This window comes from Linepithema humile, chromosome 8 (assembly GCF_040581485.1).
Source record: "Linepithema humile isolate Giens D197 chromosome 8, Lhum_UNIL_v1.0, whole genome shotgun sequence".
Lineage (NCBI taxonomy): Eukaryota > Metazoa > Arthropoda > Insecta > Hymenoptera > Formicidae > Linepithema > Linepithema humile.
In genome coordinates this window covers 6,185,465-6,201,922 of record NC_090135.1, presented here as the reverse complement: position 1 = coordinate 6,201,922, position 16,458 = coordinate 6,185,465, and the positions used below count along the sequence as shown (strand labels likewise).

Genomic DNA, 16,458 nt, shown 5'->3' with positions numbered 1-16,458 from the left:
ACACAAAATACATTTTTACACATTCCTATTGTATTGGTTCTTTTTATTTAGTCTCCTAAATAATACGGCCATGTTAGTAATAAAAAGTAATTACGATCTTAAGATATATTTTTAGTAAACAGACAGAATTCAAATTGTTGATTACGTCCACAAATTAAACATTTCAGTAGAATATCTTAGATTCAAATATATTAGTCATTTTGATATATAACAGAAATTTCTAACAGATACGATAGTAATTATTACAAATTTATTATTGGGAAATTTGTTTTTTGCATTTTTAATTTTTTCTTATAAATAATAATTTTATTGTTTTCACAAAACGTAAAAACTGTTAATGTAAAATATTAATATTATACTACATTGAAACTTAACTACTTATTTTCAGTTAAGTAATTCTCTCATTTTTTACTGTTGTGTGTTGCATAAATTTAGTATATAAATCTAATGTACCGTTAGATTTACAATCTTAAACGTCTGACTGCATAATAACTTAATACAATTTTACAGGCAGAATTAATATTTTTTATAGACTTATAAGTATTACACTTTAACAATATTGTTTGTTGGTCACTAAAAACTATACAATTTTGGTTTTTAAATACATATTTAACTGATTATGTATCTTAATTTGCGCGCTTTTCTATCGACTAGTAAAGTGTTTTCTTATTGAGTGACCTCTTGGCAACTGTTTGTGTGATATACTATATATATTATATCAGTTAAGAATATGCTTCTTAGTATTCAGAGACTTCTCGGAGCTAACAAAGAATCGCAGTTTGATTTATAAATCTTTGGCATTCGGATTTGTGAGTAAAGCAATATTAACTGTATTGTTATTACAAAATTGTTAATTTTCACGTACCATTGCATTTTAATTGACGATTTTAAGATATGTAAATAAGTGATCAGAAACGAAATATTTCTAATTATAGGAAAGTTTATAAAGCACGATAAATACAACTTTATTTTCTCAAATCTCTTTCTGAATAAATAACTGTATCAATAAGTTCTTTTAATTTTTACATTTTGTACTTTGTACAGCATTGATCACTTCATGTTTAATAATTCATTATTATTTCTGCGAAGTGAAAATTAACTGCGCATGTAGCTTGCTTGCGTGTACAGTAGATCCCTGTATAACACGAGTTCGTATAACACGATACGAAATTTTGGCCGTGCTCTTATAACACGATAAAACAGGCTCGTATAGCATGGTAAATAAGTTTACATTTTTACATTCGAAACTGACCGCATGAAAATTACGTTTTTATTATTCTCTTTACATTTGTTATAATAACTTACATCTATTACTTTATATAATCTTTACATCTTTTATAAATATGTGTTTCCATATGCATACATAATCCATATATCGCACAACAGTGACATAAGATAAAAAAATAAAATTGTTCAGGAGGGTGGAAAGAAGAAATTGAGTTAATAATAACTCTTCTTATTAATAATATTATAAATTGGTTTTTGTCGCAAATTATCAATCTTTTGAGGCTAGCTTGATTTTACGGAAAATAATTTCCGATGTCTATGCTTCGTTAAACAATAATTTTAAAATCAATTATTTACAGCAGTATTATGTAAACTTAGCGGGCTCAGGCGAAAAGTGTTCGAATTAACTTATATCATTTTTCTTAATTAAAGGCTGACATATTTAGAACACAATCTGCATATCAAATAATATTCAAAAAATTGCGACTTGTGTTACTTTTCTTGCAGATGTGCGATATGTATAACATATGTAATTCGTATAATATAGAACGTATTATACGGGGGCCCACTGTATTTGACAATAGATATCATAACTGATTAGAAATATAACATTATAATATTTTTATTTTGGATGTTTTTCGGATTACTTTCTAGTTACAACTTCTATATTTATTTTTTTCATTCTAAACGATATTTTTCACTATTTAATACGTATTTGATAACATTATATGAAATTTGTCATGTATACAGGATGATTCAAAATAACCAGATGTCCTTGCAATGCCATATTCTTGAGCAAATTCTGAGACGATTTTTCCTTTTACAAAATTTTGTCTGAAGTTTAGTTTTCGAGTTATAATTGAAAATAGGTAGCAATTTACGAGTTCGGTACAACGGGCAGGCAGGGACGCGCAACGTATAATGAGACTGTCAAGTGTTTACTATCGTCTCATGACGCATTGTCCGTCCCTGTCTGTCCGTTGTATCGGACTCGTAAGTAGTAAACTATTTTCAATTATAAGTCGAAAACTAAACTTCGGACAAAATTTTGTAAAAGGAAAAATCGTCTTAGAATTCGCTCAAGAATATGGCATTGCGAGGACATCAGGTTATTTTGAATCACCCTGTATACAATACAGCACGACAATATTATTATCTTACTAAATACTATTAGCAATTTTTAATAATTTTATCTTTTGCATGTTTTTACACTTTATCTTACACTGAAAAAAAACAACAATAGCAGTAACCATAATTAATGGTATTTTTTGGCGTCAAATATTTTTCTAAATTATAAAAAGAATTTTTTAATTAGGCTCAGTTTTTCAATTAAAACTTTAAAATGGTGATACACGCTTATTTATTGAGCCTTAGCTTGTTCTAGGTGCTATTTATTAATATATTTTACATGTGTTTGTCGTATATCTTACATCTAATTGTCGAACGTTTCGGCACCTTTTTTTGGGCCTTCTTCAGCGAATCTAATTTTTGTTGCGTCTCTTAGTCAAAATTTAAACTGGTTGTTTTTTTGGTGTAGGTCTCTTTTGTCCATTTTTACGAACTTTTTGTCCACCCCTTGCTTTTTCCTCGTGTGTCAGACATGGCAACTTAATTTTTCTGACTGTCTGGATTGATTTTTATTGTGACTTGTTACTTTTGGTGTTGTTCGTTTCATACAGTATGAAACGAACAACACCAAAAGAACAAGCTAAGGCTCAATAAATAAGCGTGTATCACCATTTTAAAATTTTTCTAAATGTTCTATAATAACTATATAATAACTATATAATTGACTATATGTTTAGCAATACTATACGTATAAAATTATTATTGCTAATATTATACTAACAATTCTTATAAAATTGAGCATCAGGACTATATTTGTCGTATGTCATAAAAGTCTAAAACATCGTACACTTTTCTTTCAGTGTATCATGATTTTTTCTATACCTTTTTATTGTAAATTATTAAAACTGTTAATATATGCTATTTTTTGTTATTATATTTATAGTTATTATATATTATATCGTGATTATAATTATAGTGCCATGCTATTATAGTCCTAAATATCGCACACTTTTCTCTCACAATCAGTGTATCTTGGTTTTTTCTATATCTTTTTTCTGTAAATACTTATAATTGTTATTATGTGCCTTTTCCTGTTCTATAAAAATTAAGAACTATGTGTTGCAAATAAATATATTTTATTGCCAAGAAACATTTTTTTCAGAAATTTTTTTTATATAAAAAAAAATAAATACGATGTTCCGAAAGCTTTTAACAAATGGCGAAATAATGTTAATCGCTACAATAGCACTTTGCACTGCTATCGAAAATGACACCACAGTTCGTTACCATTTACCGGATTATATAATACCATTGCATTATGATGCTAAAATAAGATTTAACTACAAAACAAATGACATTATTGGTGAATGTAATATAACTATAAATGTTAATCGTCAAACGGAAAAAATAATTCTGCATCCAGTGACTTTCACAGTAATTAGAATTGTTTTGTATAACGACCTTTTTATTAAAAAGACGGACGTTCCAAAATATTTATTTGATAATGAACTAAATATGCTTATAATTGATTTTACCACATCAAAACGTACAAAATATTTACAACCAGGGAAATACGCTCTAATAATTACATATATACGTTACATAAAAAATTACAAAAACTACATTTTTAAATCGTTATACTCCAATATAAAACTGGACAACATGTAAGTTAAAAAAGTACTTCAAACGAAATTATACTATAAAGACTATTTTTGCTAATATTCTATTCAAATATATTTATTAAGTACATTCAGAAATCAGATGGCATCCTGAGAATTGCGTATTACATAAAATAGTTATAATAGTACTCAAATAAATTCAACGTTACATTTTAAATTTGTCGATTTTAAGATGTAGAAATATCTCATAAATTCGTTAAAAATTCCGTACAGTGTTAAAAACTATCATTCAATTTTTTTCTAAATACAATATTTTTTAGTCTATCCTTAGTCGATCCTTGAATATAATTATATTTAAAATTTTATATTTACCGTATTGGTAAAATATGATAGGTCAATAGCGACAGGTGCTGATATAATGACCGCTCGACAACTATTCCCATGCTGGGACGAGATAGCACTTAATTCAACTTTTAAAATTTCCATCAAACATCATAAAAATTACACTGTCTTATCAAATATGCCTATACAAACAACAAAAAATGATGACAGACGTGACATGATGTGGACACATTTTGAGAAATCACTTTCAATGTTCATTCAACATTTAAAGTTTGTGATAACCACATTCACTAAGATTCATACTTCGAATGCAAACGTCACACTTTGGAGTAGGAAAAATGTGGCACACTATTTACAATTAGCGAAATATATTGTCCCACAAGTCCTAAACTTTCTGGAACGTGAAAACAGTATAAAGAAATTACCAAAAATAGACTATGTTGCAATTTGTGATACTCAACATAATAACAGTGTAACATGGGGACTGATTATACAAAGGTAATGTTCAAAACTAAAATGAATTAGTCAGAAATAATTATTAAATAAAAAAATAAAACTATCAAATAATTTAATTTTAAAGCCGATAGATATAAATTATATATTTTTATGTCAATATATAAATTAGAAAACAGTTCAAATCAATAGATTTTTACTCGCGACACATTAAGAAGACATCATTATTTTTAGTTTAGTTAAAAATTTGGGATATACTTCCGAATGACCCTACTCTCCGATCGACCTGAAATTTTACACATAAATTCTATTCGATGTGAGGAATAAAATGCGCGTGGTCCCAACTTAAGGAAATAAAAATAAATTGAAAAAAAGTTTCGGGGTCAAAAGTACTCCCAAAATTTGAAATAATCATTCTTTACGTCAAGTCAGAACTTAATTTAGTTTCAGTTTTAAAAGCATGCAAGGTAACTGCGTTTTAAGCTGTACAAATAAAATGACTGTTATAGAATTTTTTATTATCAATCTTTTCCTTGAAAACTTATCAGAGTTCTTGTTTTCCGAATTCTAATGTTCTTCTCTATTCGTGAAATTATTTATGTAAAATGTGCATAATTTCTCTTTTCCAGCTTTTTGAAATAAAGTCTGTATATGACTTTATAAGTAAACAGTTAATATTACATTGCTTCATGAGCAAAATAAATTACAAAGTTTAATAAAAATGCATAAAAAATCAAATTTCTCAAAAGTTATATTATTTTCATTTATTATGAGATTTAGCAAAAAAAATCTTAAATACATTTTTTGTAAAAATTAGTTTTTAAAAAATTCTTGCGTAGCTTTGTAATAATTTGTTAGATCCACCATATCGTGATCTATTAAATTGTTTGATTACGGCAAACTTTGTCGACGAACTTTTCATATTTGCAAATATTTTTCAGAGAAGCTGATATTATTTATGATGGAAACTCATATCCCGTTGGGTATGAATTAAAAGTGGCACGCTTTATAACAATTCAAATAGTATCTCTTTGGTATAATGATGTGCTGCTGTGGTCAAAAAGAGGTTTTCTTACATTTCTTGCAACGTTTATCTTGAATCAGGTTTTAAATTCTTATTATCGATATACTACATTTGGTAAATATTTATATTTGCACAATCAGATCCAATCGTCTTGATCTTGACATATGTTACCAAAGCCACATGTTTTGAGTAACAAGAAAAAAGTTCTAGTCATCACTCATATTTATTAAAAAGTTATTAACAAAAGAAGTTTACAGAAATAGAGCGTAATTTTATAACACCATCTATAATTAATAGAAAGAACTCCTATTGTTAACAGATTTACTTAAACATGGTAAATTGAATGGAAAAAGAATCTGCCTCTCTCTCTTTCTGCATCCTCATTCCGAGAAAACCTTATCACCTACCCAATTCCTATACATTTTAGAGAATAGTTGAGTGCAGAGCGTCTTCTCCTCTTATATCTTCGGACATGTTTATAATAATTATTTCTGTATTGCAAAACAAGTGATGACGATTTATAATGTACGTGTATATGTATATGCATGTATGTTTTTCTTTGACACCGACGACACATAATTCCTCATCGTAGTGCTTGCATTTGATACAAATAATTGATTAGATTTTCATCAGTGTATGTCAGATAAAGATATTTATGTAGCATCATATGACGCTATGAATTTGTAACAGAAATTGCTTTAGTACTTTACATTAAGTTATTTATTTTATATTATATTTATTAATAAAGGTAAAAGGAAAAAATTTGTTACATTTCCTCAGTAGAAAAAAATTAGAGAAATATTTATTTGAAGTGCTAATTTTGATTATTAATAACTTTTAATATTGTTCAAAGTTTTTGAACGGAAAGAAACAATTAAAACCCATTGCCATTCAATTTGTCACTTTTAAATAGATAAATTTGCTAAGAGTTTATTCTACTTAATATACATGGTGTTAGAAAACTACGTTGCATTCTGTTGTTATAGATGGTTTCCAGAATAAACTATACCACTACAAGTCAATTGAATTAATTAGTAGGTTGTTTATTATAATAATAAGCCAACACTTGGTTTTACAGAACAGCGTCGACATAAACGTGAAAAAGAAAGAAGAAAGAGAGAGTGACAGGTAAGTCCGTATTCCTGCGCATACACAATGGCGCAACCAATAAGAAAGTAACAAATGGAAAAACAAAAGTAACATGTGACTTACAGATAGATACATAAAAATGAACGGAAAGATACACTTTAATCTTACAACACATTCATTAAGCTTCTTTTGTTAATACGTATTTAATAAATAATTTATTTTATGATAAAAAAAAGCCCAAAAGTTTATTTGCAACGATCAATCGTGCTACATTGCTTTAAATTATAATTTGGTGACTAAATATTTATTTCATTATTTTTAATTTTTTAGATTTTTCCGTATAATGACATAATCAACTTATTTATCGTAGAAACACAACGGGAGTCTTTACTCTTTGATACTCCTTCTAATGCAAATAAAACGAATTCACTTAGTTATCTTTTAGGTCATATAAAACGTAAGTTAGGAAAATATAAGTAAAATCCTACAAATGATTAAAGTAAAGATAATTAAATGATACTATTGAATAATATACAAACTTTCAAATATTATTAAAAAAAAATAAAAAACTGAACTACACACAATTTAAAATACAATGTACTGACATACATAAATTTTATTATAAACAAAAATATATCTTAACTTTTAGAAAATATATATTTCAAAGTAGTTCACAAGTACATTATAAATACTTCACAAACACATTATAATTTTAATTGTTTCAGCATCCAATATATGGCGCATGTTACACCATTTGATAACTTCTGATGTGTTTTGGACTGGCATCCGCACATACATTAATAACAAACAGTAAGGAATATCTTTTCTCTCTTTTGCTAGATAACAATTACAAAAATTGATTATTAAAGAAAAATGATGTATGTATTTAAAATTCTAAAATTCAAAAGGATGAATATAAACTGCTTCAAACCTATCGAGTTATCTTAAATGTACAAAACTGTAAATATAAAGCTGATTTTTGAAGAAAAATCGCTAAAACTGACATACTACTTAGTTTTTAGAAATTATCTCTTACAATAAGTTAAAAACTCAAAATAATTATATATATACTAGACACTACCTTTATTAAATGGTATTAAATTTTTTATATTATTATTTCTAACATTTAAGAAATTAACGTTCTTCTAAAACTCACACAAATTGAAAATTGTATCCCAAGAGGCGTATCTATAAAAAAATTGTAGAACATGTTAGAAATAAAAAATGTACTACAATAAATGGTTAAACATTATAAAAAATTGTTTAATATTGCTAATAATATAGTGATGCCATTTTCTTTTGGTAAGATAGTTATAAAAAACTAGATAGTAATAATTCAATAGTTTTATAAAAAACTAGATACTAATCATTTCAACATAAAACTTATTTTTTAATTGGAATTCAAGTATGTCAGTTTATATTAATTTGCATATCAATAAATCGCTCACGTTGAGTATATCAATTTTCGGTACACTATAATAAAATTTTACAAATCGTACCGCACCGGAAAAAGCAATAAAAGTGATAGTAAAAGTAAAATACTTTCAAAAAGCGATTTACATATAAAATAACTTGATATTATTAAAAAAGATAATTTTTGTTATTCAGATTACATTCGCCAAAATAGTCATTAAAACAAAGATATTAAGATTAAAGAATATGATATAACACAAGTAAAAATTTTGTCTGGAAACAATTAGGGCCCCATATATTTTTTAAAAAATATTTCTGGAATCTAGGTGGGAAATCTAGCTAGGCTCTGTGTAAAGTTTGAAACGCCTAAATCGAACAGGCCCTATCGCTGAATCCAGGTCGACCCAAGGTTACGCCCGGAATTTGTTCAGAAAAATTATCTGGAATCTAACTGGGACCTATAATTTTCCTAGATATTTGCTTGGTTTATACCATAATTATTTCTATAATCCAGTCTGGTTCAAGCTTAAATCAAAAATTTTTCTCTAAAATATTCCCTGGAATCCCAACTCGGCTTCGACTTTATTTTCTTTTTCATTTTTATAACCGCTAATTTCATCATTTTGTATCATGTGTAAATCACCCTCGTACTCATATAGCGTTTTCGAATAAACGGGGTTTGAACGATCTAGGGTTGATCAATCACTATTTTACTATAAATGCAAGTCTTTCATTGGTGGAGAGGTTGCAATGACGTCATTAACCAATCTTGGGTCGTTCAAATCCTGTATAATCAAAAACGCTAATAATTTCCATGTGCTTCAACTTTTTCGTATGCACAGTCATTACTGGTAGCGTGATAACAATTATCGATGGTTATATTATTGTCTTGCACATCATTGTTAACCTCAATATCGGTTTTCATTATTAGACACATTCTTTTTTCTTATTTTTTCTCGTCTAATATTTTTGTTTTCTCAACAATTGTGAGAACATCCATGTATCTTCTATCAGTTCAGGAAAACTGACACCAGAGATGCCAACTCGAGCTCCATGCAACAGAGCAACACGAGAGATAAAGCCCCCACCATGCGGGCATCACACAAGCGAGATTCGCTACGTCATTCGTCCGTGTGGCGCTCAGTCACTCGTTTTATAGCATAAAGTACAACGTAAATTTTCTTGGGGAAAACTATGTAAATTTCAGGATTATATTCTGGACCTATTAAGGTATTTAAAGCTAGATTATCCAATCCAGGCTCCATAGTTTTATATCTAATTGGGGAAAAATCTGTTAGTGGCAATCTAGGACCCATGTAGATTTTCCCGGCTATTTTTTTTCTCGGTAAAATCAAGGTAAATTTCTAGGGTGTATTCTGGACCTAGACGGATATTTCAAACTGGATTTTTCTATCCAAACCGTGTACTTAATCTCGGCAAATCGAGGCAGATTTCTACCTCGGAAGCTGATTTAGTATACGAATAAACAGAGAATGTACTAACTATGGATTTTAAATAAATCAACTAATTGAACAGATCACGTTTATATTATACAGGGTGTCTGGCAATAATCGCCCCACCGGTCATATACAGGTAGAGGAGGTCAAATCGAGTAGAAAAGTCCTTTACCATTTTTTAATTTTCATAATAAGTACTGAGTAATTAACGAAAAAAGATCGGCGAATCCGCGCGAGTAAAGCGCGCGCGGTGAGAAGGACGTCCCACTGCTACGCGATCACTAGGACACAAGGATCTAGCGTTACGCGCCGCTCGTATGTTGCCATTGGCTGCGTTCAGCAGAACAACTGCTGAATTGTCGTCTAGTCAACACTTAACGTTGATTTGTTGGTTCTAAAAGTAAGAGCCAATCATGTTCGATTGCTACCAAGCGATTTGTTCTGCTGAACGCGCCCATTGTCATTTGTAGAGCGCTCCTCCCAACGCTTCATCGCGCGCCTAGTGATCGCATAGCAGTGGGATGTCCTTCTCGCTGCGCGCGCTTTACTCGCGCGGATTCGCCGATCTTTTTTCGTTAATTACTCAGTACTTATTATGAAAATTAAAAAATGGTAAAGGACTTTTCTACTCGATTTGACCTCCTCTACCTGTATATGACCGGTGGGGCGATTATTGCCAGACACCCTGTATATACCAGTTTCACTAAAACGCAACATTACAATTCTGAGAAATATGTCACTTTAGAAGGTCTTTGTCTATTTCAATGCTCCCCCTCTCTCTCACTCATCCTCTCACAGTATTTATCTTCTAAATTTAAAATACTATTCTTATTTATGTAAACCAAAATTGATTTTTGAACTTTGATCGAATTAACTTTGATAGTCTTTTGAAAACTAATATTTAACATATATAAATTTATAAATAAAGAAACTCTTATTCTTTATATTACAGTCAAAGTTCATTAACATAATTATAAGTTTAAGATAAGTTACACAAAATATAACTGTAAATGTGAAAAAATAAAATATTTCAATAAGAAATAATTTTTATTCACAATTTTAAATCAATTTTAATTTATTCCAAATTACTAGTTATACTATTACTAGTTATACCATTACTAATTATACACATATATAAATAAAAATACACATATAAATTAACATTTTTGCAATTGTTACATATTTGGCTGTGCTCAAAGCTTGGAGCTGTTCTGTTATATTGAACTGATGTAAAATTCGATATTTTATATTACACGACCTAATACCATGATGCAAAAAACAGTAAACGTAAAATTACGTAATCAACTCCTGACTTATACGGACGTACGAATGTAAAAATACGTGAACGGCAGCAAAAGTGTTAATATTTTCATATAAATAATAATTTTGAGTTTTGCAAACAAAAATACACACAATATACACAATTGCACAATATACACTCTTATAAAAATTTTCCATTTTACAGGTATAAGCAACCAAATAATTTAAGGAACATTATGCAAACTGTTTTACAAACGTATCCAGATAATACAAAAGTATTTATTATAAAAGAATTTATATCAGTTTGGATTGTAGAAAACTATTATTATCCAGTACTGTACGTGACACGAAATTATTTAATTAGCAGAACAAGAGTCGTGTATGAAACTTCTGATTTTATTGACGAGGACAGAAAACATCTTCCAATATTCGTGACATATACAACAAAATCAATCATGGATTTTCAAAACATTTTTGTCAATAAATCCTTTTGGCTAGCACCGCAAAAAGCAAAAATATTATCGGAAAAGATTGATGCAGATTGGATTATAGTAAATTTACAACAAACAGGTAAATATAAAATATTAAATTTATTATGTTTTCTTTTTCCTTTTTTTTGGTATTTTTTTTTACTTTTTTAAACTTTCGCACGCTAATGCTTGCAACACGCGCACTCGCATACTCGAAACTGTGCGTGTCATTCATGCTCGCAAGCAACATTCTCATACTCTAATCGCTCCCACATTTTTTTCAAACAAATTATTTAAAAATTTTATTAAAAAATATATAATTTGAAATGTTTCACATACAACAATAAAAATTATTTAAAAATTATTTTTTGATAAATGCTATCGAGAAACTTTAATATTAAAAGCTTTCCTGTTTATAACAGGGTATTATCGTGTTAATTATAATGTTGAAAATTGGCTAAAACTTGCACAGTACATGAATTCTACGAAATATATCGACATACATGTTCTCAATCGAGCCCAAATCATAGATGATGCGTTTCACTTCTTTATACATAAACAACTTGATTACGTTACGTTTTGGAAAATCCCTGCATTCTTAACACGAGAAACGAATTATGTAGTATGGTATCCTATGTTTAAAGCTTTTGAACAAATAACTGTTATGATTTCATTTAAAAATGCTGATGACGTAAAGGTAGATAATAACAAATTTCTATAAGAAAGATAACATCATAACATTATGTGTATAGGGTGATTTAATACAATCTGATGTCCTAAAAATGTTATATTCTTGAGTGATTTCTAAAATAATTTTCCTTTTAGCAACATTTTGTCCAAAGATTAGTTTTTGAGATATAATTGAAAATAGTGCGCTACTTGTACACATGTGAGACTGATATAGTGCAGGGACTGTGCAACGCATCATAAGAGTAACGTAACCCAGTCACAGTGTGTGTGAGTGAGAGTAGCAAACTATTTTCAATTATAATTTCAAATCTAAGTTTCGGACAAAATTTTGCAAAAGAAAAAATCGTTTTAGAAGTCGCTTAAGGATATGCTGAAACAATTAAAACTATAATGTGCTGGTTAAATACTTTAAAATATATATTTTTTTTAAATTAAGATATATTGTTTTCGTAATAAAATTTATATATCAATACATTGTATTTTAAATTGTGTAGATATTTCAAGAACATCAGGTTGTTTTAAATCACTTTGTATACAAAAAAGGTTATAATAAATAAATATATATATATATATATATGTACATACATAAACAACTTTTATGAAGAACAATAGATTAAAATTTATATTACTTATCGATTTTTAGAAAAAGATGGAAAAAATATTGACTGGAGTTTTGTATGAAATAGGATACGTTGCACAACAAAACGACAACATTCTTACAAAATGTTTAAGAGAAGAAGTCGTAAAATGGGCATGTTTTATTGGTAACAAAGAATGCAGAAAAGTAGCCAATATGCAAATGACAAAAGATCTATATTCTGAAAGTGGCATGTAAGATGTTGTACAACCACAATATTTATTTAAACAATTTCTGTTGCATTGTGTATACTTATATTCTGTACATCAAATACTGTACTAGATGAATTATTTGAGAGGAGTTCAACTGCCTACATTCCCATTTGTCAATAGCTTTGTTTGCCCACAACATTTTGCCGACAGCTTCAATTGCCGACATTTCCGAATGCCTACAAGCATTATTGCGCACATTTGAAAATTAAAAATACAAACGTACGTTTGCACACAAGACATTATTGCACACATACACATTGCGCACATGACATTATTGCGCATATGACATTATTGCGCTTTGTGTAGAAACTCGTAAACCCATGTTGAACCTCGCTTTGTTTAAAATTTCACACGTAGGCGGCGGAGGACTTCGCCCCGTAGGGGCGAAGCCTCTCCCTCGCGTAAAGCCACGGTGTAAGAATATAAGGTGGTTGCACGGCAACAAATTTTTGTGATTTTCCTGTCATTGTTCCACATTGAACCGCTAGGTGGCTACGTGTTGAGCGACTTGAAATATATATATATATATATATATATATATAAATTTTATTAAAATTTTATTGTCCTGCGAAACTTAATTATAAATATTCATTTTCTTAAAGAAACTTAATTTTCTATAAAGACTGGAATACATTATTAATTATTTTTTCTGTAAATTTAACTAAGAATAATTTGTTATAAAAAAATAAAAAAATATTTTGTCAGTAATATATATTTTTATACACAATGTTAAAAGTTTTATTTTTAAAAATTTGTATTATTTAGGACTATAATTATATATAGATGTGCTTTAGAGATTCATTATCTATCCTTTTCTATCCACATCTATCCATATCTTCTATTCTTTTTTACTTGGGATCTTGCACCAACGTGACATCTTGTGTGACATGCCTTAACTATGACATCTTGATCACAGATTTTTTGATAGAATACAATGGTCGTGAAACCACCTTATATTCTTACACCGTGCGTAAAACAAATAACAAATCCTACTCAGGTTATACCTAACAAGTTAAACCTAACAAGGTTAACCAAGGTTCACAAACAAAGTTGTAAACCCATGTTGAACCTCGTTTTGCATGGAAAGAATATGCGCAATAATATTGAGTGTGCAATGTGTATGTGCGCAATAATGTCATGTGTGCAATGTGTATGTGTGCAATAACGTCTTGTGTGCAAACGTACGTTTGTATTTTTAATTTTTAAATGTGCGCAATAATGCTTGTAGGCAATCGCTCTGTAGGCAATCGGGAATGTCGGCAATTAAAGCTGTCGGCAAAACGTTTTGGGCAAACAAAGCTGTTAGCAAATAGGAATGTAGGCAGTTGAGAACCTCCCGAATTATTTTATCATAAAATGAGCTAAATTTTTGTAAGAAATGCTTTTTTCTGGTAACGCAGTTTTGTAACGCAATCGGAATGGAAAGGATGGATGTATTGTAATGGTTTGGTGTCAGCAAACAGCACCATTTGGTATGACGTATGGGACAAATGGACAAACACACCTGATGATATAAAATTTTTAGAGTATTTAACTTGCAGTGAAGATCCTTCAGTTATTTCTAATTATCTGCTGCTGAATTCGATTGATGATTTTTTGTTACAACACAACAATACACGTGCTTATATGTTTCTTCTTACCGTTGCGAGGCATGCAAGAAACGATATAGTTTGCAACTTTATTTTGCAAAATCTCAACAATAATACACTTATGCTCATCTCCAACACGTAATAATAATTTTTTTATAAATATATTTGTATATTTATATAAATAATTGTTATATTTATAATTGTTATCCACCCGCGTCTTTTTATTCTTATTGTCTTTTATTATAAATAATAGTATTTAACGCTTTATTTTTTTGCACAGGCAAGCTGAAATAATTGCAATGTTCATAGTTATTATTACGCATCAACATGCTGTAGAGCAATTAAATAAGGTATATTTTTCTAACTGAATTAACACTCATTTCTTAGCTACTTAAATATTGAGCTTATTTTTATTTGATTTCTCATGTACATACATGTCATACATGTCATACATGTTCAACCGATTACTTTTAACAAAACAATTTATGCTCTCATAAACTGTAGTGCAAAAAATTTTAGGTTTGTTGATATTATCGAAATAATTTGTTTTAGGTACTTATATTCGTAAAAACTAATTTGAAAGAAGAGCGACTAGTTTATGCTGTTAAAAAAAAAATTAAAAAACGAATAGACGAGTATGGAAGACAAGTTACAAATTATGGGCTCGTCGGTCGATCTCGGTTAAAATAATATTTATTTTATTTAATTATTCCTTCTTAGATTGCAAATTTTTGTTAAAGTAAATATGTGTCTTTTTGGTTTACAATAAAAAAAAAGTACAGAAAATTATTTGTGAACTTTAAATGCTTTACAGTCTACATTGAAAAAAATATCGGTTTGGATGTAATAAATGTTGTTGGGAAATAGCAATGTAACTTGCTAGAAAATAACTTTTGTGAAGAATAAAATAATATATTTACTTATTTATATGGAAAATCTAAAAACATAGCTGTCATACATGAACTAAGAGTTGTTTCTGTCATATTATATGGTGCGTAATTCTTTGCGCGACTATTGGCAATCGCCGATATTTCGAACTCACAATTTCTTTAGTTAATATATATTTCTTGCTAATAAAAATACATTTAGGTTTCGCCTAGAAAAAATCGCTGCTCTTCCGAAATGCTTAATTTATAACTAGTAGCCAAATAAGATTTCTTCTACCGATTCGATGATAGAAATCTTTAACCTTTTTATTCCCACTGTGACTATCCAGACAACACGCATGTTTTAAAGATTTTTGAAAGACGTTATCATTTTCCAGATGTCTCTTAAATGTTTTTTAGACATGTGTGTTGTCTGGATACATATTAAAATTATGAAATAAAATATTCTCATCTATATATTTTCATATCTGTAAACATGTGCTAGTTTTTGTTTACTTGTATATGGTATTATAAATTTAATTAATTTAGCAATTATTCATAATAACTGGTAAATATGATACAATACATTGAACAAAAATCATAGAAATTTATTAAATTTACCAAAACCATTGGTAAATATGTATAATTACCGGCAATTATGCATAATGTCCAATTATTCACACTTCCAGTAATACACGCTCACGCACGCGCGCGCACACACGCACACACGCACACACACATGCATGCATATCATGATTTTATTCTTGTGAAGTATTGTATAATATAAACCGACCGATACAATTTTACATGCAAAATTAATATTTTTTATAAATTTATAAATATTATTCAACAATTTTATTTATCAGTAACTAAAAAATGTACAATTTTGATTTTTATACACATTTAACTGATTATGTATTTAAATTTCTGTGCTCTTTTAGCGACTAGTAAATTGTTTTCCTGTTGCGTGACCTTTTAGCATCTGTTTGCAAGACATGACATATATATATACATATGTATATATTATATCAGTTACGAATAT

At 28.8% G+C, this 16,458-nt stretch overlaps 1 protein-coding gene across 2 annotated transcripts; it reads left to right on the top strand.

The window, feature by feature from the left end:
- The first annotated feature begins 527 nt into the window (after positions 1–527).
- Positions 528–16,455, top strand: LOC105679428 (aminopeptidase N-like). Of its 2 annotated transcripts, XM_067360891.1 has the most exons (12): positions 528–809; positions 3,458–3,959; positions 4,308–4,754; positions 5,651–5,813; positions 7,153–7,279; positions 7,548–7,632; positions 11,158–11,522; positions 11,845–12,119; positions 12,756–12,943; positions 14,362–14,688; positions 14,831–14,900; positions 15,103–16,455. In XM_067360891.1, the coding sequence occupies exons 2-12, from the start codon at positions 3,490–3,492 to the stop codon at positions 15,238–15,240; spliced, it is 2,655 nt and encodes an 884-aa protein (XP_067216992.1). In that variant the 5' UTR covers positions 528–809; positions 3,458–3,489; the 3' UTR covers positions 15,241–16,455. The 2 variants fall into 2 exon arrangements, with proteins under 2 accessions (XP_067216992.1, XP_067216993.1); XM_067360892.1 differs by lacking the exon at positions 528–809 and having other exon boundaries at positions 3,337–3,959.
- The last annotated feature ends 3 nt before the right edge of the window (positions 16,456–16,458 follow it).